This window comes from Dinoponera quadriceps, unplaced genomic scaffold (assembly GCF_001313825.1).
Source record: "Dinoponera quadriceps isolate SergipeBrazil2010 unplaced genomic scaffold, ASM131382v1 scaffold3, whole genome shotgun sequence".
Classification (NCBI taxonomy): Eukaryota; Metazoa; Arthropoda; class Insecta; order Hymenoptera; family Formicidae; genus Dinoponera; species Dinoponera quadriceps.
In genome coordinates this window covers 1,870,370-1,894,886 of record NW_014554293.1, presented here as the reverse complement: position 1 = coordinate 1,894,886, position 24,517 = coordinate 1,870,370, and the positions used below count along the sequence as shown (strand labels likewise).

Below are 24,517 nucleotides of genomic sequence, written 5' to 3'. Positions count from 1 at the left end.
AAAATATAATATTATGTATATATAATGTATAATATAATATTCGTCTTTCTACACTGTTTTGCGAAGAATTTGCTTGTAACGGATAAGAAGATGCAATAAATGCGGAATGATCGCAATTCGAATTCGTGCTACTCCGAGACGAAATTGCCGCGAAGACGTGACGTCACACATCGCATCTGATTGGAGAATCGCCGTTGTACGCCACAATACGCAGTTACACGACGAGACGCAACGCGCCAATTCGGATTCGATAAGCCGTTCCGTATTCTTTGCGATTTCGGCTCGACAGACGCGAGTCTCGTTGAATTTTCGTCGTGAATACTGACGGTAAGGGTCATACGTTTGTTATGCCGACGTACACATAAGCAGCTGCCGAAATCGCACATCTCGCAGTACGGATCACTGAGAATGCCGAATGAGGTTACGAGGTTACGAGAGCTCGTCGTCTCACGGAATGCAAATTTTTCGATCCGCTGGAAAAAAGTAGATACGTGAATTATTTTAGACTATGCTGTAAATAAGCCACATGCATGTATCGTGGCGACATATCCACTTAAAGTGGACATATCTATCGTGTAACGGTTGTCGAAAGTACCGAGTGAAGTTGCATGCGTTTTGATATTTCGATAATCGCAATCGCCGTTCGGTCAGTTGCGGAACGGATCGCGTCGTTGTGGTATGTAGCATTTAAAGTCGTTCTGCATTTTTCGCGATTTCAGCTCGTCGAAAGAGAACCTCGCGCTCGAATCATCGTTGGGAGTGTCGGAAGTAAGTTTCGCGCTTTTGTGGTAGCGAAGTATCGTTAAATCAACGTGAATTTCTCATGAAACGGTCCGTCGGGAATGTCGAGCAAAATCGCCCGTTCGCCGCATAATTGTAGATTATGCACTATTTAAGGAGGTTTGAGAGGTTTGATCAAATAAGATAAATCTGTAATATATACATGATACAAAATTTAATCGAACATGCGTACTGACAGTGCGTAATGAAAATTTCGATGATCTTTACCGTATTTTCCGAAATATTTAATTATAAACTTGTATGTTTTATTCCATTATTATAGCTTATTCTATAAGCTCATAAGAGGTCTGTTCGTTTTTGCTGCACCGCCGAACTAGTGCAATAAGTTGAAGTGAGAAAACATATATTTGTCTCTCTTTAACTTATTTTAGTTCAGCGGTGCAGCGAAAACGAACAGACCTAAGATGATATATTCCTTCTAACTTTATAATATATTTATGTATAAGATAGAAATTTAGAAAATAGTTATAATATTAAAGACTAGTTACATAGATATTACAAATAAATTTCAGAATTATTGACCGTTTTGAAAATACAGTAGTGGAAAGTTTATATAATTAATAGTAATATTCGAAATACGTATATATTCATATGCACATATTTTACTTATATATATGTGCACACATTTATATACCCTTTTCAATTATCTGTGCTCTATTAGATTAATACATAAATATAGCATTAATAATAAAAATAAAAAATAATAATATTTTTCTGTTTGTAATATTATATGTATATTTATTTCAGTTTTACTTCAAATTAACATTTATTAGTTAGGTTAGATAGTGGAATAAACGTATAGGACTGTAATTTTACCTGATAAATACCAAATTTAGGATTGTTGCTCCCCCTTGTTGCTCCACTAAAAATACACCAAGTCTCACAACCTCCTTAAACAATACTTTGCATTTTTCATCTATCGAAATTCGAAAGTAGTCTGTGGCTCGTGAATTATGTCGGGAATGTCGAAAGTGAGCGGCACGCGTAAAATATTGTAAAACGATTGCGGAAAACGAGTATCTCCCAAAACGGATCACAGGGAGTACCGAGCGAAGTATGCCCGTCGTTTTTTTTTTTTTTTCAAGAAACACCGCTATGATAATCACATGGCAGAACGGTTCGCGGCAGTTCGGATTCGACAAATTGTTCCGTATTTTTCACAATCTCGACTCGTCAGAAATGATCCTTTCGCGAGTTATCGTCATCGGAAGTGTCCAAAGTGAATAAGAAAGTGAAATCTCGAAACGAGATCGAGGATACTGAGCGGATCGCCGTGCAATCCCCATACAGTAATGGCAGTCCGGAGTTCGAATCGCTGGATTTTTTGGAACCGTCGAAGGAGAAGTCGGTAAGTGTCGATAGAGCAGTGGCTACCACGAATTGTGTGCCTGCGACTTTCACAGGTACAATCGCGTAAGTTTTATATTCGTGAATGATTAAAGGTCGACGAACTTAAAAAAGTTGCCGTGACTGCCAATACTTGAACGATTAACCTACAATATTAACCTTACGATTTATTACTATTCGAATGTAAATTTCATGGAAACACACACGTATATACGACGTGATAATATATTATTTCCGAGAATTGCACTTTCATAACACGCCGCACGAATGGTAATTCGTGTAATCAATATTATTATATATCGTATAGACAATTGTATCAAGCACGATCGAAACAGTCGGTAATGTCAGTGCTCTCCAAATATCTTTGGGCCTCCTGGGGTCCCATTACGGCAGCGACGAAACTTTCCCCGAGGCGAACGGTCTTTAATAGCACCTCGTTGACACAGTTGTTCGCGAGAAGTCTCTAAAACGAGCACGAATGTAGATCTGTACGTGGAAATATCGCGTAAAGCGCGCACCCAAATCCCTGTCCTGCGTAGTGCGCTGCTTCACGCCAGAAAAAGTATCGCACAATCACGAAAATATTATCGTCCGCGTGTGTGTTTACTCGATCCTTTACCGTCGGCCGAAGACCGCGCAAAGTTGCCGGCGGATCGGCGCACGCGCTCGCGATTTCAAACGCCCCACCATCGTAGGCGCGCCTCGGCGCACATTTTGTCTCACGCTCCGGCTAGTGCGTGTCGTGCGGTACTGAGAGACGGTTCTCGGGGTCCCTTTCGGTTCAGGCGGTTTCTCACGATCGCTCTTCTACTAAGCGTCGTTGACTCGGCATATTTATCGGGTCGCGACAATTGATCGCGTCAGGCGAATAAAGAACGCGTGCGAGTCCCGAATGCTGGTTCGCGAACGCGAGTGTCGTCGCGTCCGTTCTGTCGCCGGCAGCGAAAGTTCCTCGTGAATATAGTATTCGAGAGAGTACACCGTCCGGGAGTGTGTTGTCCCCGACACGGATTTCTTTTCGCCCTTTTTCGCTTATTTCCACCTTGCGACGAAAATGACGAGTGCCATGACGATGATACTGTGGCTTGTTACCGTGACGATTGTCTCGACGACGACAACAAACGCGACCGGCCTCAAGTGCGACAGTGTCAGATCCTACTTCGAGAATGAGGGATTCCCGCTCAGCGATATCCCGAAGGAAGCGATTTCATGTGAGTAGATGCGTGAGATTCCTGCGTTTCTCGTGCACAAAATTTGCCTCTCGGTTTTGCGTCCGGAGTGCTGTTTAGATTCGTGTTTGTTTAGTGTATACTCTTCTCAAGATGTTTTTGTTTAACTTGAATGGATATGCTCGTACTTTGGTAAGAACGCTCGCGCTTTGAAAGAGAAAGAAAAAAATAGATCTGCTTGTGGCTTCGCACACTCAGCGCTGAATGCAGGATATGAATGAAAGACGATATAATGAGGGAGTAAATTCGCTCAGTGATGCTCGTTAGTGGAGCATCAGGTATGACTGTGGATACTTATCGAAATACACGATTAATCGGCGGATTGACATTAGTTTAATTTACATAAAAACCGAGATACTTTATGTTAGTTTGCATTTCATTGAATTGCTTGACTGACGTGTGTATGTGTTATGAATTTGTTCTATTTATTGTAGCAGATTAACTTTGCATACGTAGTTGTAAAAAAATACATCTAAAAATAACGCCAAATTTACATAAATCGCAGTAAGTTGAAACTGAAAATTAAGAAACTGAAAGTTAAAAATTGAATTAAAATTGGAGCAGTTAGAGCAAATTGGAGCAGTGACAATTTGCGAGGGGGAATTCCTAGAAAGAAATTATAAATCCAAAATTGTTTAAATTAAAGATTTATATTGAATCGTTCTTTTAAATCGAGTTAGCTCGTGAAGGGTTGTTTTCACAAACGTTTTTCCAAACGTTAGTGACTTTTTTTGTAAACCATGCTTTATGATAAACAATTTGTATTTATATTCCGTTATATTTAATGCGTTGATGACTATTAAAAATATATTTGGTGTAAAAATGGAGAAGTATCTGTAACGCGATGCAGCGCGTAGATTTGTCTCGTCGCGTGTAGCAAAAAAAAAAAGTAAACACGGTAGCGCGCACGGGCGACCGTGTGTCGCGAGAAAAAAGTTGGTGAGTACTCTTGAAACTTCCCGGAATCGGCTCGGTAGAATGACGCGAAGAGAGATTTTCAGCGTGGCTCTTGTTGATCGACGAGAGATCGATCTCCTTAATTTGTCCTGAAAATTCGATTTTAATTACGATGTTCGGGCGCACGCTGATTGGGACATCAAAGTTGAATTTATTCATTGGAGTACGTGAGCCTCTCTCCGACAGTCGGTTTTACCAAACGGGTTTGGCATTTCGGCGGCTGTGAAATCCACGCGAATGATTGGCTGATCACAAGCCGAACGCCAAATCTCTTTATCTCTTCTTCTGTGCTGTATTCACGTTTCGTGCATTTTTTTCAGAGTTGCGAGAATATCAAACTGAATTTATAATACGCTTCTTTTATATTTTTACATTTTGTCATAACATTAGCCTGTCCATCAGAGAGCGATTTACGATCAATGAACGAACGATCGAACAGAAAATTGGGAGTCGTATACACATTTCGTGCGTATCGATGCGATACTCGTTAATATATAGTTATTCGTTTCTAAAGTTGTCATGATTATTTAAGAAATACCTGCTATCTAAATATAGATTTCATTTTTTTTTACTTTTGTCTGATATCTGCGTTTAAATATACGACGGTCAATAAGTTGCATCTTTCTCGTTCTTTTTTGTAAATATGGAGACCGCAGTTCCAAACATATGACAGAGATGCTTTAAATCGATCATTTTTCGGATCTACTTTAAGTATTGATACATGCATCAGATAATAAATGTTGCGAAAGCTTCGATGTTTAAGCATTCAGAAAAAAAATGTCCGCGGAGTCACGCGATCGACTGCAGCCGCCTGAGTGCGGTTTAATCGAAAGAAATTCAAAGAGCACAATTCATATTGTGCGTTATCGAATAGGCAGGCAGACGCTAGATAGATAATGACAGGCTAATATCAGTTGGTTAGTAATTATGGCATACGTAAGCTATAGAACGTTACCGTTGATGTTGCATTCTTCGTTTTTTCTCGGGACTGGTCATTATCGGGCACCAGCTGTTGAGCAAATGGAGGTTTTTTATTCAACGGCGTACTTTGCATACGAATTGTAAAATGGCAATTAACGTTATGCAAGTAATAAGGCTGCGATGAAACGGAGATCTACAAAATTATTCCCGTAACGATTCCGAATCAGAAAGAGTTTCGCTTCGTTCACTTTTGAAAACCAAAAAAATATAAGATTTTCCAGCGCTGTCATCCAGTCGTTCAAGTTCTTTTCATCATTTTTTTCTTGACATGTCACTAAAAAATATGGACGTTTTATATATATTTTTGCTGTTTCTCTTAATAAAACTGCTCCGAAAGCGTACCTTTATTATTCATGCACTTAGTATCTCCTTATTATGAATTTTCGAACCATACTGTGAAAAGAACTCAGGTTAAGTTATATAAAGATAAATCCGGGAAGGTAAGAATGTTATTTTTTTGTTTAAATGGCTTTAGTTGTTCTCAGAATTTGACAAAAAATGTCAAACTTTTAGTCACTATTTTAATGTCTGACAGGTCACTTCTTGTCACCTTTTCTGCTAAAAAACAATCACAATTTCTTTTTATTCCGGTGAAACTGGATGGCAGCACTGCTTTTCAAATAGTTGTCATATTTATATTAATTAAATACGCGTATAAATAATAGGAGAATTCGCGGTTATACAATGTGAGTTAAATTTAAAAAGCTTATTGATATCGAAGAATATCGTTAAAAAATAGTTAAATAATAATTAAAAAAATGAGACTTTATTAATTAGGAACATCGCGATAATCTCCGAGTTACGCTTGATTAGGCTTATTCGTCATTTAGCTAACATCTACTTTCCCGTCTCGTCGGTATTCGGAAATCCTGATGAATCGACGCGATTTAAAATACAGCTCTTTCGGAGGGACGAACAAATTACTTTAAAGGGGAGGAAATGTATTGTGGGGGATGAAGCCGCGTCGGGCACAAAAGCCGCGGTAAAATCAAGCAGAACTCTGGTGGAAGACGCGCGGAATTCTCAGCCGCGCCATTAGTGAAGCTCTCTTTTGCCAACTTTACTTTTCACTCTCATCCACATTTTCGAGGTTACGTCCGACGACCACTTCAAAGGTTGCGCTCCTGACTCGTTTGCATCCTTTTCGCGTAATGGTTGAACTTTCTTGGATCATCCGCGACTTCTATGAACGCGACGATCGATCCCTCTTCAATCTGTATAAAATAAATCTTTCAAAACATCTTTTATTGCAGTACTTATCAATAAATTTTGTAACCTACAAATATTGTTTCAAGTGTCGCGTGAAGCAAAACAAAATTACTTATATAGTAAAAATTGGATTTATATCTTATTTTATACATTTCACAAAAATATTTGACAAGTTATAAAAAAGCTTTCTTCCTCTTTACAAGAATTTAGATTTTTCTTTCTTCGTGATGTTCGCGATTGAAGAATCAAAGCGACATTACTCCGATTATTTTTGTACTATGCGCGCACACACGAAGCAGGAATAAATTGAAAGGTAAGAGATGCAGCGCGTGTGGAGCGTCATAATCATAAATTCCAACAATCCGCGTGGAATCACGATTTATTTCGCGAAACTTCGGCGAGCTGATTTGCGGGGACCGCGACGTGACCGCCGCTGGATTTATGGCCGATGAATTATGCGCTTTGTTCGTTTAGGGGTAGAGAGAACTTCTCCGATGGAACCGGCGAGCGCGGCGAAGAGAGCTAAAGCGAGTAAAATTCCGAGGGACATCCTTGTGCGAAAGATCGACGATCGTGCCGCGGCCGTGATTGCAACTCCTTGTGTATTCGTTGATATACAATTTCCGTTTAATGCATTCTCTAAAAAGCGTCTCGTCAACAATACAACACATATAATTCCTTTTTAGTTTCGTGAATCTTGAACTTTACCGGGCATTTATTAACTCGGTGACCAAATCATGAATTAAGATTCCATCGAAGTAAAGTCCACCTGTAATTATCTGGAGAACGTGCTTTCGTTGTTTATCTGTAACACGACACCTTTTTTCACTTTAAGCGATAAATCACCGCATCTCTGGAGGCTTCATTACGATAACTCGACTAATAAACGAGCGTGAACCGTCTCTGATTCAGATTTCCGCGTAGAAAATCGCGTTTACTCGCAGAATGCTCGATGCGAATTTTCGCAAAAACCCCGCGAAATGTCGATTCGAACAACCTGCCCCGCGGTATTCAACGTTCTTTGTGAATAGAGCGGTGATCATTCTCCGGCGTGTTTAACGCGTGTCGATCGACCACGGCGAGTAATAAAAGCGAGAGTGTTGAGTTCGTGTGTATCCTTCCTGCGGCTTCGTTAGCGCGTCTTGTGCGCCGCGAATACGCTTGAATTTATGGACCTTCGGAATTCGCGTAGAGGCGTTAATGACAAGTCAATGACAAGCCACCCGTAAGCTTTTACGTATTCGTTCTCCCCTCTCGCGGTGGTAAGCACTCTCGGTAGGAAATCTCTATTTGCGAAGACGCGCGTACTCGCGTCGCGCTCGCAAAATCCGCGACTCACGCTATCTCGCACCACAATCAAACACGCTCTCAGCTGAGAGAGAGAGAGAGAGAGAGAGAAAATGCCAGCGTACCTGCTCGCGCGAGCGGAAGATAAGCGGCGTTTACGCATCGCCGGCACTGTCTGTCGCACGGCGCGAAATTATTCCGATGAGAGGGCGAAAATATTCCGTGCACACGCCAACACACTCGGATGTGAACACGATATATTCAATTGCACGCGTTAATTTCGCGATTATTATCCGGTCTCTCCTCGTTATTAAAGCAGTCATTACATGTAGCTTTTTCTCCTCAGAGAACGAAAATGTCTTAGACGTTACGTGGCATGTGTATCCTATGCGTACGTCCTCGGTGTTATTCCGAAATCTTAATTCGCCGTGTAAGTACATCGAGTAGGTACAATCGACGTTCGATTCGCGTCGTTAAGAATCATTTTTAACGCATTAGCCTCGCAAATGCCGAGATTTACGGTGATAGATAAGTGGATTTGTCGTACGTCAGCCGCGCCTTCCAAGCTCCTCGCTACTGTTACGAACCCGCCATTCTGAGTGATTTATCTCCGTTATCGTCGTAACCGCATGCACAGATACGGGCACATTTATCGGTGAGATGAAAGCAAAAGCTGCGTGTGGGATTCGCGCTCGTTGAGTTCGCGAGGGGGCGAACAGCGGAGCAGAGGACGAGACCGCGGGACAATCTGGGGAAGAAAAAAGCACCGAGGCGTCCGTTTTATGTTTTATCGCGACAACTGTAACACACGTGCGGGTATACGCGGCCTTACGTTGCGCTGGCATCCCAGGAACGTAGTTTTATCGATCAATGAACGATAATCATCGTAATTGTTTGCCGATTCAGTTATCGAACAAGACAGAAGATTGCAGGAAAATTTGATTAGACGTGACTAAGTTAAATTATTAAATGCAAATTTAATCAGCTGTTCTTTTATATTTAAAAAAGGCACATAGTGTATTTAAACTTAATAATTAAATTAAAATCACGTTTTTTACGACATTCATAGAAGATAGTTTATAGACATAGTTAAACGGAAAAAAAGAGTTAGCTCCCATAGATAAAAATTAGCTGTCCATATAATACAACTGAAATTTAGTTAATTTAGTTAATTTTTTGTCTTTGTATTTAGCTCCCACAGCTAAATACTAGGTCCGGTAACTAAATTTCAGTTATATTATATAGATAGTTAATTCCTTTTTCCGCGTACATTTCGTATATTAGAGAGAAGAATATTACGTAAACACCAGGCAGTCGTAAAAATTGCAGTTACGGCACTGTTCGCACACACGTTTGCTCGCTGTATCATATGCATAGCGGCGCGATGCATGATAATTAATGTACTTGTTTCTTTCTCTCCGTCTCATCTTCTACTCCCTTTTCTTTCGTTCCATGGCTTATTATTCCCGTACTCGCGAGTGGTTGGTAATTAATAATTCAGTTAGAGGCAAGCTCGCTTGGAAATTCCGTCGTTTCTTATTCTTTCTTATCGATATATCAATGGGTTTTGTCCAGCCCGCAAACGTGCGCGAAATAAATTATTTGCCCGTTTGTTTCTCATCTCAATACTACCTCTTACGGTTAATCGCGGGTTTACCGACTGTATTGGAAAAATTCTCGTTGGCGTAGTATATATTGGATAACAAGACTTCCGGTTACTTGAGGCAGCTCCGACCGACAGTTCCCAAACACTCGGGTCAACGCGACTAGACGCGACGTATCTCGGTAACTATTCAAACTAATCCGGTTCAATCAGCACTCTTTATTTGACTTCTCCCATCGTGCCCGGAACCCGGACCCGGCGATATTCGTACCCCCGTGTTAAATGCAAGTCGGCGCATTAACGCGATCGTAAAAAGCGTGTTTGACAAGTAGTTAATACGTCGAACGTCCGGTGGCCCGCGGAAGTAAGCGACGTGTCGGCAAGCCTTTACGTTTCGTCCGACAGATTTTTTTTCTCGAGGCGTCACTTGTCCGCACGTTAGAACGTGAAATCCTGATTATTTCTTTTTCATTCTTTTTGCCGTCTTTTCATCGTAGAGATGGAAACGAGCGCGCGTTGCGTAAACGCGAAAAACTTCAAACGGAATAATTAACACGGCAGTTAGTCGTATAGCTCAAAGAAATTCAACATCGAAGCTGTATTGCGAAGAAAAAACATAAGAAAAAGAAAAGAAACGAGGGCTTAATCAATTATATGTCTCGTAATACAATGTCCCACAAAACGTCCGTCTTCGCCAGCGAGATACCATCGAACGACGACGGATAAATAAAGACTGTATCAGTCATACGCAGTATCACATGCGTTATTTCAATACATCCGATAAGTTGCACTTAGAACACTTAGTCTCGTAACGTTGTGATGAACTGTGGTTTTGTAACGAACCGGTCGCTCAGTCGTTGTACATTGTTGAAAGAATGCGGGTTGTCAGACACCTCATATATCATTGGCTCCAAGGTTTCCTCAGGTTATTCTCTTGTTTTCATCCATTTTCTATTTTTTCTTCTTCACGGGTTCACGTTTCAGCACAAACCTGACGCATTCGACACGCAGCTGTTTTTCTTTGCACGAAAAAACACGGTTATTTCATGTTGTAACAGGTACACCGTTTGGTCGTTCCGCTCACGTTCGACGGACGCTATTTCCTACTTATCCCGTTATCCGGCAACATTTAAAAGAACAGAATCTCCTGCGAGCCTACGGAATATTTTGTCATTCATCGATTTTCGTTTGTCGACATCGCTCCTTTTTCCTCGGCTGCTTTCCTTTTTCTCCTTCTCTACCGTCGGCTGAAAGAAAATTAGCGGACAATAGGGAAAAGAGGAGTGCATGGGAACTCGGAAAACGGAGGGCCGGAGATAGCTTGCCATTTATACGGTATGCAAACGTGTGTGAATGCTGTCTCATTCTCCTGCTTTACTGTCTTTCTCGTCGTAGGTCGCTTTTCCATCCTGTGCAAGAAGATGACTCGACAAATAAGATCATCCACGGCTATTGTGGCGTTCCTTTCTTTTCTCTCTTTTTTTCTCCGTGTCGGTCTTGACCAGGTATATGGAGGTGATATAAAGGTACCGAACCGGAGGGTCCACGATTTTTCTACTCTCGACCACCCCCGAGTCCATCCATCCATCCATCCATCCATCCTTCTCCCCCTCCTGCTCTTCCTGCTTTGCGAGTTCTTTCGTGTTGCGTGGACGATGGTATAATGGAACAGGCTCACTCGTTATAGGTGCTTCGTTCATGCTCTTCTTTCTCTCTTCCTCTTTTTTCCCCCTCTATCTCTCCTTTTTTTCCTCTCTCGGGAAGCTTGTTCGCGTTAAGGGTGCCGCGTTCGAGTCTCCTCTCCTTTAATCATCCCCCGGGTTTCTTTACGCTTCCTTGAGGGTGAGCGAGGATGCTGTCGCGGATGCTCTCCTGGATTAAAATATTCATCGACCGACGGCGCTGTTATTTGAATTTCATGAAATCGCATCGGCCACAGTCATTCCCCATTGCAGAGACCGAAGCTCACGTTCGGAAAGCCTATTTTTTTCGATTGCACATTTCGTACTTCACTCCCTTGCTTCCTGCTTTCCTTTCTGCGTATTCTTGAAAACAATTCATCTGTTTCACTTTAAACGCAAAAAGTGTCAAGTTGCACGACTGAAGCGAATCGTCTCCGAGTTTCCTTGTCGCGTGCAAAACGCAACATCACGAGAATAATCCGCATGCGTCAGGCTATCCTTAACCACGCTATTGTATATAATTGTGGGAACGACATTGACGAAAAAAACCGTTGATAAACCGTCCTGAAATTATTCTGCACGTTGTTAACTAACGTTGTCGATTAGTATTCATTGTTATCAATAATCGTCGTATTGAGATTAAAAGACGCTCGAAACAATTATTTATTTAATAAGATGATTAAATCGCCGAGATTCATTAATTATTTTAACGAATACCAACGCATATCTCTGCAGATTAAAAAATACTTTACAAACGCAATGTAAAGTCATAATAAAACCAGATATCTGTCCCGCGGAGGACGCGCTGTCGTCTTCGAAAAAAAAAAGTATGATACATTAAGGCGTTTAACTAAAGGCGTTCCGGGAATTGATTTATGAATAGCCTTATCGATAACGGAGTAGATAAATATTGTGCCTTGAGATTAGCGACTTAGAAACTAGTGTGTGTGGCCGATTAAGAGCGTGCTCTTGTGCACGTGAATCGATTTTAGACGACTCGCAGTAAGTACCTTTTTATCGCGCCGGTGTAACCGGTCCAATTACAACACGCCGCGATAAATTCCCAGTCGATAACAGCCCTGTGATAACGAGAGCGAATACGCGCTTTATGCGCTTTCTTTGTATCACGTTATGCGATCCGCTATTGTTGCTCGAACGACGGGCCATTTTTTATGGAATTCGCACTGTTATTCGTGCCAGATGGCGTGTTCACAATTTGGCAGGAGTCTGGAGGTTTAACAGCGTTTTAACAGCGGTGTTTACGCTACCGCGCATTTACATTTCGTCAAGCAAGAAGTGACAAATCGCTGTCAGGTGTCGACAATCGGACAAAAGGATTCTGGTATTTCTAGCGATGCTCAGTGATGCCTGAGAATCCGCTACCGCTTGAGACCGTCGGGAATAAGGGAAACCCGAATCTTTCGTAAAGATGAATAAGAGTGAAAACTTCATATTTCAACCTAACCTGTCACATCACTCGATTGACGCGGTAAATTTTCTCACCGGCGTCATGATTTTCCACCATTAAACGGAACGAAGGAGGAGGAGACCTTCATTACACGGTTGCGATGGATTTCCTGAAAAAATTCGCGTCCTGCCGACGACTGCGAGAAAAGGAACTACGGCGGAGCGTGGTGAAGGATCGGGCCGGCGAATGGGCAGGAGATTTAAGCGCGAGCGGGTGCCACGGACAGGAAGTTATAGCAGTCGAATGGGTTTTCTGCACACGCCGTAGCCGAGGCTGGAACGCGCGTCGTCGCCGGCAGGACGACGGCAAGGAATGCAGAATGCGGCCTTTTCACGGAGAGATATCCAGGCCGCGGCAGAATGCAGCCGGAGCGGCGGACTTAATGGTCGCTGTTATAAGTTATAACTTTTAAATAACCAGCCACGACGAGAGAGGGAGAGAGAGAAAGAATGAGGGAGGGTGGGAAGGTGAGAGGGGGTTGCCGAGGGGGGTCTTTCCGACCGGCCGGCATTGGAAACCAGCTCACCTTGCTTTAGCCGCGATGAGTCTCTCACCGTACCTCCTAACACGAGATTACTGTCCGCCGTTGTACGTGTATACGTGCAGTAGGTACATGTGATACGTCGTGCCGATGCGTAATGGCGGTAACGTCGGGAGATTTCGTGGACGCGGACTGTACAATGCATCGCCACGGTTCTCTACATCGGCTCCCTTTCGGCTCGTCTAATTCCTACACAGTCGGATTAATTACCCGTACTTGGATGACGGAGTCACATTATAGCCGCATCGTAGCTCGGTGACGTGTTACACATCGTGAGTCGCGTGAACTCAAGAGAACCCGGGGGTCTTTTGCGTGTGCGGGGATTAATTAGAACGTGGCCGAAACTTGCAATAGTCATATAAATCCGCCAAGTTTCACTGAATCGATTTACGTTGATGAACGTGGACGACGATATTTAAGCGTCGTTCTCCGGATTATCTCGAGTTTCGCGCGAAGCCGATAATATTTCCGGATGTGCGTCAAACGGATTGAACGCGTCACCGAGGTGGACTCCGTGGAGGGTCCTCGCGGGGATAACGACGGGGAGATAAATCGGAACTACTCTCTCCATGTCGTGGTTGTTAATTGTCGGAATTGCGCGCAATCTCGTATTGGAAATTAGCGAGACGTTTTTCCTCTCTCTTTCTCCCTTCGGCGAAATTAATGGAAGTACACGGGCATAAAGATGAGCCGATCGCTTCCACGTTTCGGAACACGCGTACCGCAGACGAGGCTATTCATATTTGTAATAGCCGCGTTAAACGTTCGAGTGGGTAGTCGCGAGATTGCACCCTGTTGATTTTTCACCGCTCGCAATTTATAAATACCGATCAGGACACGATACTGTTCGCGGTAATGACATGTCGTTTAGTGTAATTTCCGTATGTGTAGTAGCATAGATTGCAACGCACGCCCCTCTTGCTCATCGATACGGTTAACCTCGTAGTCGGTTGTACGCTCGTTGATTTATACTCAGTATCTTCTGGAGGAACTCGGGGAGGGTTGCCTGCGAGATATATTTAAATATATATGCGTGTATAAAAACCTGATTGCACGGCGAGATAGGATTTTTTTAGTAAGATTCATCTCTAGTTCGGCGACAGTCTGACGACAAGCTGCGTCGTGCGGAATAACGCTGAAACACGTACACATATATTAGCTAATTTTATAACATTATTTCTATTTTCCAATTAATTTGTATTATAAAATTGTATGATAAAAAGTAGGGAAATAAGTTAATAAAATTAATAGTTGATCCGCGAAAGAATATTTACGATTACATTTTCGTCAAAGAATAAGATTCTTATACGATGAGATTTATATTCGAGATCATTTTGTTATATAATATTTCGTTATATAATATTTCGTTATATAATATTTCGTTATATGATATTTCGTTATAGAATATTTCGTTGTATTAAATAAGACAGCTGTCTGTCAAGTCGGGTAGACCAATTTGCTGGATCATGGCGAAACATAGACAGCGAGGCTCATAATTTCATTCGGTGTTCACAAAATGTGGTAGAGTTTACGACGGAGTCACGTTTATTTAACAACGTCTCGCGTTCTTTATTGCGAGTCAGCGAAATCCGTCTTTTGAAATCTATATCTATTATATCACACTTAGAGTTACTCACTATTAGAGAGAGGGAAGGTCAACGGAAAAGGAGAATCTGGAAATATTGACGATAACAGAACATGTGGTAAATTTTTTAACATTATGTCTTCTCTAGCCACTTTTATCCCGTAAAAGATATTTTATTCTTTTTTTTTTTCCATGAGATGTGCGCTTGTAACTGACTTTTACATGCGGATAACACGACAGATACTGGCGCGTTTCAAAATACAGTTTTCAATGTTTGACACTTTACTCCCGAAACATCCGTACATCGTGTCAATCCTACAATAACATTCGATAGAATTACGAACACACGCGTATTTTTCATCATGAGACGGAGGGAAAAGAAGATGGGAGATAGTTAGGACGTAAATAAAATTCAGCGGTATTGCAGGGGCCTACTCGTCTTTATTTATCTATTTATCCGGACGTACATAAATATGGCGGGTCCGGGTAGGGTTTGTCGACCCTGTGATTGATGGGACACGCTATTTTTACTCGGCGTGCGCTACGTATCGTGAGAAGGAGAGAGGAAAAAAGACGGGGGTAAGAAAGGAGTAGAAGAAGACGCTCGTTCTTGGTTCAGCCGACCGCGAGGCGCCTTCGGCACCGACAATGAGAGAGCAGGGAGGGAGAGAAAGAGAGCGATACAGCGAGGGGGAGGGGAGGGGGCTCTTCGGAGTGATTTATCTCAATTTTATTTTTATTGTGCTCGGTCACGCGAAGGTGACGATTTATCGATTTCTCTTTGAGGCGCTCTCTTGGTGTCGCCCGTTGTAACAAGCTTTTCGTAGCAGTTTTTTGCGTTGTAAGGCGCGACGAGCGGTTTAAATGACGGTAACGTCGGAGAGATATCGTTGTCCTCGGCGCCTCCGATAGAAATCGTTCGTTCCGAAACTATCGTGAAATCGAATTTGTCTCGACCCTCCGCTGCCGGCCGGATACATTTTGCCAGGCGCGAATATAAAAACGCGCGACATTTGCGAAGGGTGAAAGTGGATAATAGCATCGGCAGAAAATAACAGTATCAGCGATCAACAGTGATTGCTAAACGCCACCGGCTAATTGGATTTTCCGTCGACAAAAGCTACCGCGCTTTGTGAATTTAAACACGTTCCAATTTGGACGCATTTCAATTTTGATCTCTCGCGGGCTGACTCTTTTTTTCACGCGAGAATATATCGAAACAATTATATCTGGCAGTCGTGAATTCAATTTTTTACCGTGCGCGACGATAGAGAATCTTTCTGTTTTTAATTTTTCTCTGTCTCTCTCTCTCTCTCTCTCTCTCCCTCTCTCTCTCTTTCTCTCTTTTGTACTGGTGATATTTTATGCATCATACATCGACAAAGAGGAAAACGTTGGCGTCATTCAATATTAACTTCGGATTAAGCGCGATGCCAGTTACGTTTCTAATGTACATTAAATAGAGTGCGATTGCGAGATCTCTCGTCCATCAGAATGCGGCGGAAAGGGGTCTCGAAACGCGCTCGACCGGAATACACGGGTAAATGTCTGCCGAGAGTAGAGATAAATTATAGAAACAGGAAGCTGAAGAAGTCTGCCGGCAAGCTGTCGCATTCACAATGCAACCTCCGCGCTGCTTCCGGCCTCATATTTACTTCAATACAGGCTACGAGTACTTCTACCCCCCGCGCGTACGCGCGTTTCATATATCTACCCCGCGATTAAATATGCAATATTTCCTCTTATAATTGCGACGCTGAAAAAACTGTAACTTTTTGCACACCGAGCGCTTCACGTTTCACGGTACGACGGAAGAGGGAAGTGCAACGCTCTCCCGTGTGACGAGAAATTATTCGGATCTTCACGAATACGTTTCGGGCGACGTTGTTTTGGGAATTTACTTGGACTGCGCAATCTCCGTTACACATAATTTATTAACTCTCCCCGCAAGTCACCGTGTACCGTTATTCATGCGACGGGGAACAACTTCGCTTCGTCACTCGATAAATCATATCGATGATAATCCTCGTGTAACGCCGAGCAGTTGCGCCATAGTGCAACAGCGGTCTAACCCACTTCTTCAAGAACTCGGGAAGATGAATCTTAAAGTTGAGACGGTTCCAAAGTTGTATTAATTTGCTGAAGTTGTTGAAAAAGTGGGTTAGCGGTTGCGCGGCGGCCTTCGATTCATCATCGTTACGACGTTACAGGGTAAGGCGCGGCGGAGTGCCTCGGGAGGTACCTCGCGAATTCCCGCACGTTGAATCGTCTAATTGCCGGATCAATTAAACCTGTCCTCGGTACTCGGCGCGAGTGATACTCGTGGCACGCGAATAACCACGAATCTTGACGATGGACGTGACGAGAATCGCTCGAGGAAGTCCCCGCGAGATCTCCGCGATCCTCCGACTTAACGTGCGCACGATCGACTCCCTAAATAGAGACGGGGGAACACAAAGCGATCGTGATCGTGTGTGTTAGCGAACATTTTACGTTTCGCGGCACTCTAAATCTTCCCAGTTGGACGGGGGTGGAAATCTTGCGCGTAGCTGCGAAGTCGTCTTTGTAGCGCGCGCGTCGGAGTGCTCTTCAAGTAACGCTATACTTTACGACGAGGATTTTGAGACGACTTGTACCTCGTCGCAGGGGCTCGCCTTCCGTTATCTGACACTACTCTCCGCGAGAAACAGGGAGAGAGTTGCCCAGGCTATGAAAGGGAGGTCCCCCGCGTTACTTCGTACGCTAACATCACGCCGTTATCGCGGTCCTTCTGACAGCGGCATCTGGACTCGTCGACGACTTTGTCGTCATCATCGTCGGGCCTATCGAGGTCTCCCGTCTCTGGCGGCGCGACTCGCCAGAGTGGGAGGGAGAGAGAAGGAGAGAGAAAGAAAGAGGAGGTCACGTCCTGTCCACCATCGTCTGATTCCGTTCCCCGCGGAAACTCGCTAAAAGCCGGCGCGGGATGAGGGCTCATTGTCGCGCGGCGACGCCTGGAAATGAGATTTCGCCGGCTTCCCGACGTTACGCACAGACTCGCGGGGATTGCGCGTTAATCGACGTCGTCGTCGTCCCGGCGACTGCCATTCGTTCGGGCGAAAGTAACGAAAGATAGCGTTGTTAAAGGGGAATTGAAATAGAGAGAGAGAGAGAGAGAGAGAATAGTGCGCTTTTGGTCATTTATTTCCGGGTTGTTCGATAATTATCTCGATTAAGATCGCGGTCGAATTTGCTTGGGATAATTTCATAAATTCCACCTCATACTTCTGAAAGTAACTATACCGAAAAAAGGATTAAGGGATTTAGTAACAGTAGTTTCAATTAAATGATTTAGTTACAATAACCAAATTATTTAGTTGCATGGCACATGTAACTAAAAAATTTGGCTACACTAATGTTGTATGTAACATACAAGTAAATGATTTAGCTACTGTAACCGAATCATTTCATTGAAACTACTTAACTGAATGTTTGATAATTGTTACCAAATTCTTTTTCAGTGTATTGAGTGCGGTATTCGATGCACTCTCTTGTAAGGCATACAAAATACCTCTTCATTTTCGATTATGCAGAAATTTCCGAAATGCGAAACATACTATTGCTTTTTATTGTGACGGGATTTCTAAGGCATGACTTATGGCGCATTCAAAAGAAACCGTTCAATTAAGTCGGACCAAAGCGAGCTTGCATGCATGACATCGCGCGAGAGTTCCCTCAGAGGAGATCGCATGAGCGCTCCTAGCGGAAATTGGGCGCATAGGTACCATATACGATTCTAAGCCTCTAAGCCTCCTCCGGCAGAAAGGCAGGAGAGGATGAATGCCCAGGTTCTCTTACACCGGCAGGTATATTCACATAATACGAAAGCGATGCCCGATCCGGGTCGAGGATTAGCCGGCTCGCCATGATCCAGCAAATTAGTCTACCCGACTTGACAGCCAGCTGTCTTATTTAACGAAATGATCTCGAATGTAAATCCCATCGTATAAGAATCTTATTCTTTGACGAAAATATAATCGTAAACATTCTTTCGCGAATCAGCTGTTAATTTATTTCCCTACTTTTTATCGTACAATTTTATAACACAAATTAATTGGAAGATAGAAATAATGTTATAAAATTAGCTAATATATGTATATACGTGAAAAATTTTTTAAAATATTGATTGTATTTTGATATTTATATTATTATTATATTATTATATATGATATTATTCGATATTTATAGTATTATTTCGGTATTAATGTTAACGGTGCATAATTTATGTGTCCAAAACGTATTTCTTGCAAAGAAAGTGTGCAAAGTGCACAAAGGGGCTGAGAGAATAATTAACCACGTCTAAAAACATAGAAAGGAACTTACGTCGCGATATAGCGAAGATGCAAATCTCAAAGAAATATCTTCTCCTATATGTTATACGCAGCGTACGACGGGGAGCTTGTTCATGGAGGAAATATGGAGGGAATGTCGTAAAAGTTAAAATTATGCCGGCTGCCGTGCGTATATAAACGAAGAGAGATGATACCTTAGGCGCGTGTAAATACTCGAGACGATGGGTCGCCTGTGTCCTATATAGTCCACGGGGACCCAAAGAATTTGCAAAAGAATCTCGCTGGGGGGAACGTAAAATTCGAATTTACAGCTGTGCTGATACCGCGGGAATAGAACGGAGAGCACGAAGTAGAAACATGTTAAACTAAAATTCATGCATTTTCTATTTCTTCCGACTGTAACTTCCCAGGTCTCGATCGTTTTAAGGCCATCATCCAGTGGACAACTCTCGACTCGGAAAAGAAAAAATAACATTTCTTCGTTTGTTTCCAGCTTGGAAAGTAATTCGCATAAAATACTACCGTATGTGTTCGCCATCGCTACAAATAAGTAAAAGAAAAGTAGAAAAAACGGTAACATTTAGTCCCGTTACAAGTTTTACAAACCGGACTTTCAAGAATTTCACGTGAAATAATTCGCACATAATCGGCACGTGTTCGCCGAGATCGCGAGAAATCGCTTCCGTTGTCAGCGTCATAAGCCTCTCGGTTTCAATCAGGCTCGAAGAGTCAAATTTTTCCCTTACGTTTACGGGCGTGCGAAAGGCGCGCTTTATGATGCGCGGTGTAGGACGCAATGGGGGATAGGGTGAGAGAACACCGTCTCAAAGTTTATTCCCTTCATCCCTTTCGCACACTCGATCTGCCGGAGTCCCTCCTTCGCGCTCGCCCGTCGAGACTACCGTCGAAATGACGCCCGGAACTTGCTTTACACACGTCGCACGTATAGAGACGGTATCGGAAAAAAACGTGCTCGGGATTACACGGGAGGGCTCAAGTCGGCGGCGTCGGTAAACAGAGAGTTTTATCACGGACGGGTACTTTCCTTGGAAAATTGCTCCACCAATTTGATAGCGACCCCGAGAGCCTCGTTACTCCTGCGAGCGCACCAAGGTCGTACGCGGGCAAACGGGGAAAATGTCTACTTGCGAGGAGATCGTTTCCAAGTCGTTCTTAACAAGAATTTTCCCGGCCGAGTCGCATCGAATTTCAGGACAAATAGAAACTACAAATGAAAAGAGGCAATCTCTCGTGTAATCCGGCCGCGGAGTTCTTTTCGTAATATCGCGTCCCAAAATATCGCTATCTGCTCTCGCCGGATGTATAAATTCTATCGCACTCGACGTAATCGTGGATCAGCGAGATACGAAGACCTCACAGAAGTTTCCATCGCTCGCTGCACGAATGCGGTTAATCGATATCGAACGACACAGTTTGATAAGAGCGCGATTCGAGCGACATGGCGCGTCGAGTTGACCCGCGACGAACGGAAGATGCGCAGAAACGATTATCTGTGAGGCGTTACATGCGCACCGAATAAACACAAATACTCCGTTAAAATACAAATATCCCGATATCGACCGGGCGGAACGATAATTGACGTGTGCGCTTTCGATCTTCGCCGTTTGAGAAAAGTGAGCAACTATCGTTCTCTCGCGGGCGTGTCCTCGACATGACGTCCGACGTCGCGACGGTAACGCGACTTTCTCGGACGCGGCGCTCTTCAAAATCCTGAAGCATCGAACAAACAAGTCGTTAAACTCGTCGGTACATTCGCTTTTACGAGCAGGAAATAAAGCTGTAAAGCCGCACGACACATCGGCGGCGGCGTCGATATTGGTGGTTAGGCTCGCTGAAAAAACGATGCTCGTACGCGATTCCCTCGTCGTTTCGTTGCCTGTCGACTGATGAGATTTCGTTAATTAGTTCTAGTCGAGTGGTAACAGCGGAACGTAAGGGAGAAACGTGGATTTGATGTGTAATCGCGACCACCAACTTTCAACGTCGATTACCGTCTTATTCTCATATTCGAAAATCCGTTCAATTCTTTCCATCATGTAGATATTAAACGTCATGTTCACGTTGTGTTTAAAACTCGCGTATGAAACTTGAAATCTAACGACTGTATTCCGTGCTAAATACGCGACGAGAATAAATGTGGATCAACGGCTGCGATAAAATGACGGCTGCGTCGTCTTCTTACGTTCGTAAGAACGTCTCGCTTTATTAAATAATGTCTCGTTACAACCTCGTTCAGCCATCTATTTTTTCAGGAACCCATTTTTCGTCGCGTCTCTGATTGTTTTCGTGATTGTCATTTCTTTTCGCTTCTCTCGAGAAACTGCGCCTCGCGATCCTTTAATTTAATTTAATTCGTCCGCTCGCTTGATCGCTCGCTCGCCCGCCTGTCCTCGATTTACACGACCGCGTTAAGCCGCGCGAATCAACGATCGTTCATGAAACAGCGATCCTTCAATTTTCGCCGACAATCGAATCGGAGTGTATAATAGAGAAAAAAGGGGGAGGAGAGCGTGAACGAAGTTGCGCGAACATTTCGCCTTCTGACAGGAAATGGGAATCCGGGAGGCCGAAGCCGACCTCGCACGGCTTCTTCTTCTTCTTCTTCTTTCTCCCCATTTTGTTCTCTCCTTCGCTCGTGGTTTCCCGGTTCGCTCTCTGCGACCAGGGTTGGCGTAGTCGTTCGCGTCGACAATCGTACCGCGCCGACCGAGAGGGATCCAAAGGAAACCGGGCAAATGTCAGGGGAGGGGCGCATGCACACGCTTCGCGAAGCTTTTAATCAACGCTCACAGCGAAACTTCTTTCCCGTCTCTTTCTTCCTCCCGCCCTTTCGTTCCCTCTCGCTCTCTTTCTCCCGCTCCTGCGCATCGTCCCGTGCACTCAGCGATTATATGACCGCACACGTGAAAGCGGGTTAGGGTTGGGCGAGGTTAGGGCGACCGTCCGCCCTCGTGTGGCACTATGCCCGCGACTTGGATCGTTCGGTCACGACCTCCTATGATCCTCGGATTCACGCCTCTTAATGAAAATTGCGCGGCCACAGTCAGTCATCTGCAACGAGGTCACGCGGACAGCAATTTCGGCGCGTTGGCGCTCGTAACGAAGTTCAAAGATGATATAGAGGAAAAGCACCGACATAGTATTTGGTTTTCGGGTTCTCTTTTGTTGAAGGTAAAATTAAAATTGATATGTACATGAATACAAACCAGCAATGTTTTTCTACCAAAATATATGGTAATTTTATGGAAACTATTACATATTTCCTTAAAGGTAATTATTTTTTAAGATGTTTAAGGATTGACACTTTTAAAAATTATGTCCCAAAACTGACATACCTATGATATCTATTGGTAATTATCAAAAATATAAAATGAAAACATTGAAATTATATTATTTTATACATTTATTACACATTCTCACATGTTATCATTAATTTTACATGTTTTTTAAAAATTCTCACAATTTTACGATGTATGTTACTCCTTTATTATGTGGAAAGGGGACCCCTGATTGTTTTTCAGCCATCTTAGAGCCCTTGGCCCTTCTTGTCTGATGATGTCAGAAACAAAAAAAAACGCATGCCAAGAATTCTCTCTTATATCTTCAAATAAAAAAATATACTCACAAAATGATATTTGTGATCGATTTAGCACACTTATAAAATTGCCCAAACACTTTTCTTTTACTCGAACAATCAATAAATAGTTTCAAAATTAATTTGACACGGAACTTTTTTTAACATATTTTCTCATGATTTTATCAATGTTAATTTTACAACTATTTATTAATTGTTCGAGTAAAAGAAAAATGTTGAAGAAAAGTGATGTTTATGATTTTACAAGTGTGCTGAATCAGTCACAAATGTCATTTTATGAATATATCTTTTTATTGTAATGTATAACACAAAAAATTCTTGGCATGCGTATTCTCGCTCCTGACGTCATCAAACAAGGACATTTGCAGCGAGGGATTTAGGAAACCTTAAACAAACAAAAAAACCAGGGAAAAATCAGTCAGTGGTAGCTTCACCTTTATTCCATGAAATGATATTTTATGGTAAAGTTCAGGTATGTCAGTTGGAAAACTAATAAACTCAGGTATTTCGGTTCACAAAACAACCTGACCTTAACATTTTTCTTGCCTGATTCAATAATAGAATAGAGATTGGCTCAAGATCCGAAGTGATTTAAAAATTCTAAAACTTACAATATATAATAGCATTGTTAAAACAATTATTGCTGTTTTTGTTACTTTAATTTTCTTCTCAAGAAGAAAATTTAACAAAACTTCAGCACATTAAAAAATCAAACGACGCTAATAACGCAAGCAAACGCGCTTGTAAGCAGAAACTTCTATTTTAGATCCAATTATTATGCATAGTAGACGAAGTTTGATACACTGTCCGACAATGTTTAGTATTTTACAACCGAGAAGCATAGATATATCGGTTTACCATATCTATCGGCCAATTTTGCTTTTTCTCTATCTTTTTTTTGTAATAACATTTTCAATGTTCCCATTCCAGCCATTTAACTAATAAACTTCCATCCAATAAAAAGCCATCTTTTGTTACTTTTTCTTGACAAGTCTCTGAAAAATTCACTATCATCCGAATAAGTCAACTACTTTTTTTTATCGAGCTGCCGTTAAACTTGTACAATATTGATGTTTTATGCATATTTTTGCGCAGTTTCTTTTGATAAAATTACTCCGAAAACTATAAAATTACCCCGAAAATTATACATAAACGTATTATATATACATATTATACCTGTATTATACATTCATGGTCTTTCTTTATTACGGATTTTCAAACCGTACGATAAAATTCGCTATATATTGAGCTCTCCAAAGACAAACCTGAGAATGTGTCACTTTTTTGGTTTTACCTTAAATGGTCTTAGTTATTCTCAGAATTTGTCAAAAAATGTCACTTTTGGTCACTATTTTGATGTCTGAGAAGTCACTTTTTCTCATCCTTTCTACCGAGAAGCAGTCACTATTTCACTTTTTTTGTTCCGGTGACTGGATGATAGCGTCGAAATTTACGCAGAAGATCGCTTGTTCTGCGGACCGAAAGAAGCTTGAAATCCGCATTGCTCATCAATTTATATCGTAGCAAATTCCTCGTACAAATTCAACGGGAAAAACTAGCTTCTAACTCATTCTCAATCCTCCTCGTTCTCCTTGTCGCTCGCTTCTACAAATCCTGTGTACACGACTCGCCAAGTATCACGATTTTCGGTACGTGTTTTTCACCCTCTGCCGAACATGATGTTCCGAAAAACGGAACAGAACCGTTGACGTTCCCACATTCGCGGCGGTGATTACTCGTCGCGATCGCACGTGTCGCAAATTAACGCGGCACACAAAACACAAGACGTCGTCGATAACTCGTTTCCGTGAGAACGTATTTGCGCCTGGCACACTGGCGTATCGCGCGGATATATCTCGCGCGCGTTCTCTTCACGCTTC

At 42.6% G+C, this 24,517-nt stretch overlaps 1 protein-coding gene across 2 annotated transcripts in view; it reads left to right on the top strand.

Moving 5' to 3' along the window:
* Positions 1-2,904: 2,904 nt before the first annotated feature.
* Positions 2,905-24,517, top strand: part of LOC106743232 (glypican-6) — a 200,310-nt gene continuing 178,697 nt past the window's right edge. The window contains exon 1 of one of the 2 annotated variants that reach the window (XM_014616873.1): positions 2,905-3,359. In XM_014616873.1, the coding sequence (XP_014472359.1) occupies positions 3,203-3,359 (157 nt within the window). In that variant the 5' untranslated portion in view covers positions 2,905-3,202. The remainder of the gene's footprint in view (positions 3,360-24,517) is intronic. The other variant, XM_014616880.1, reaches the window with a different exon arrangement.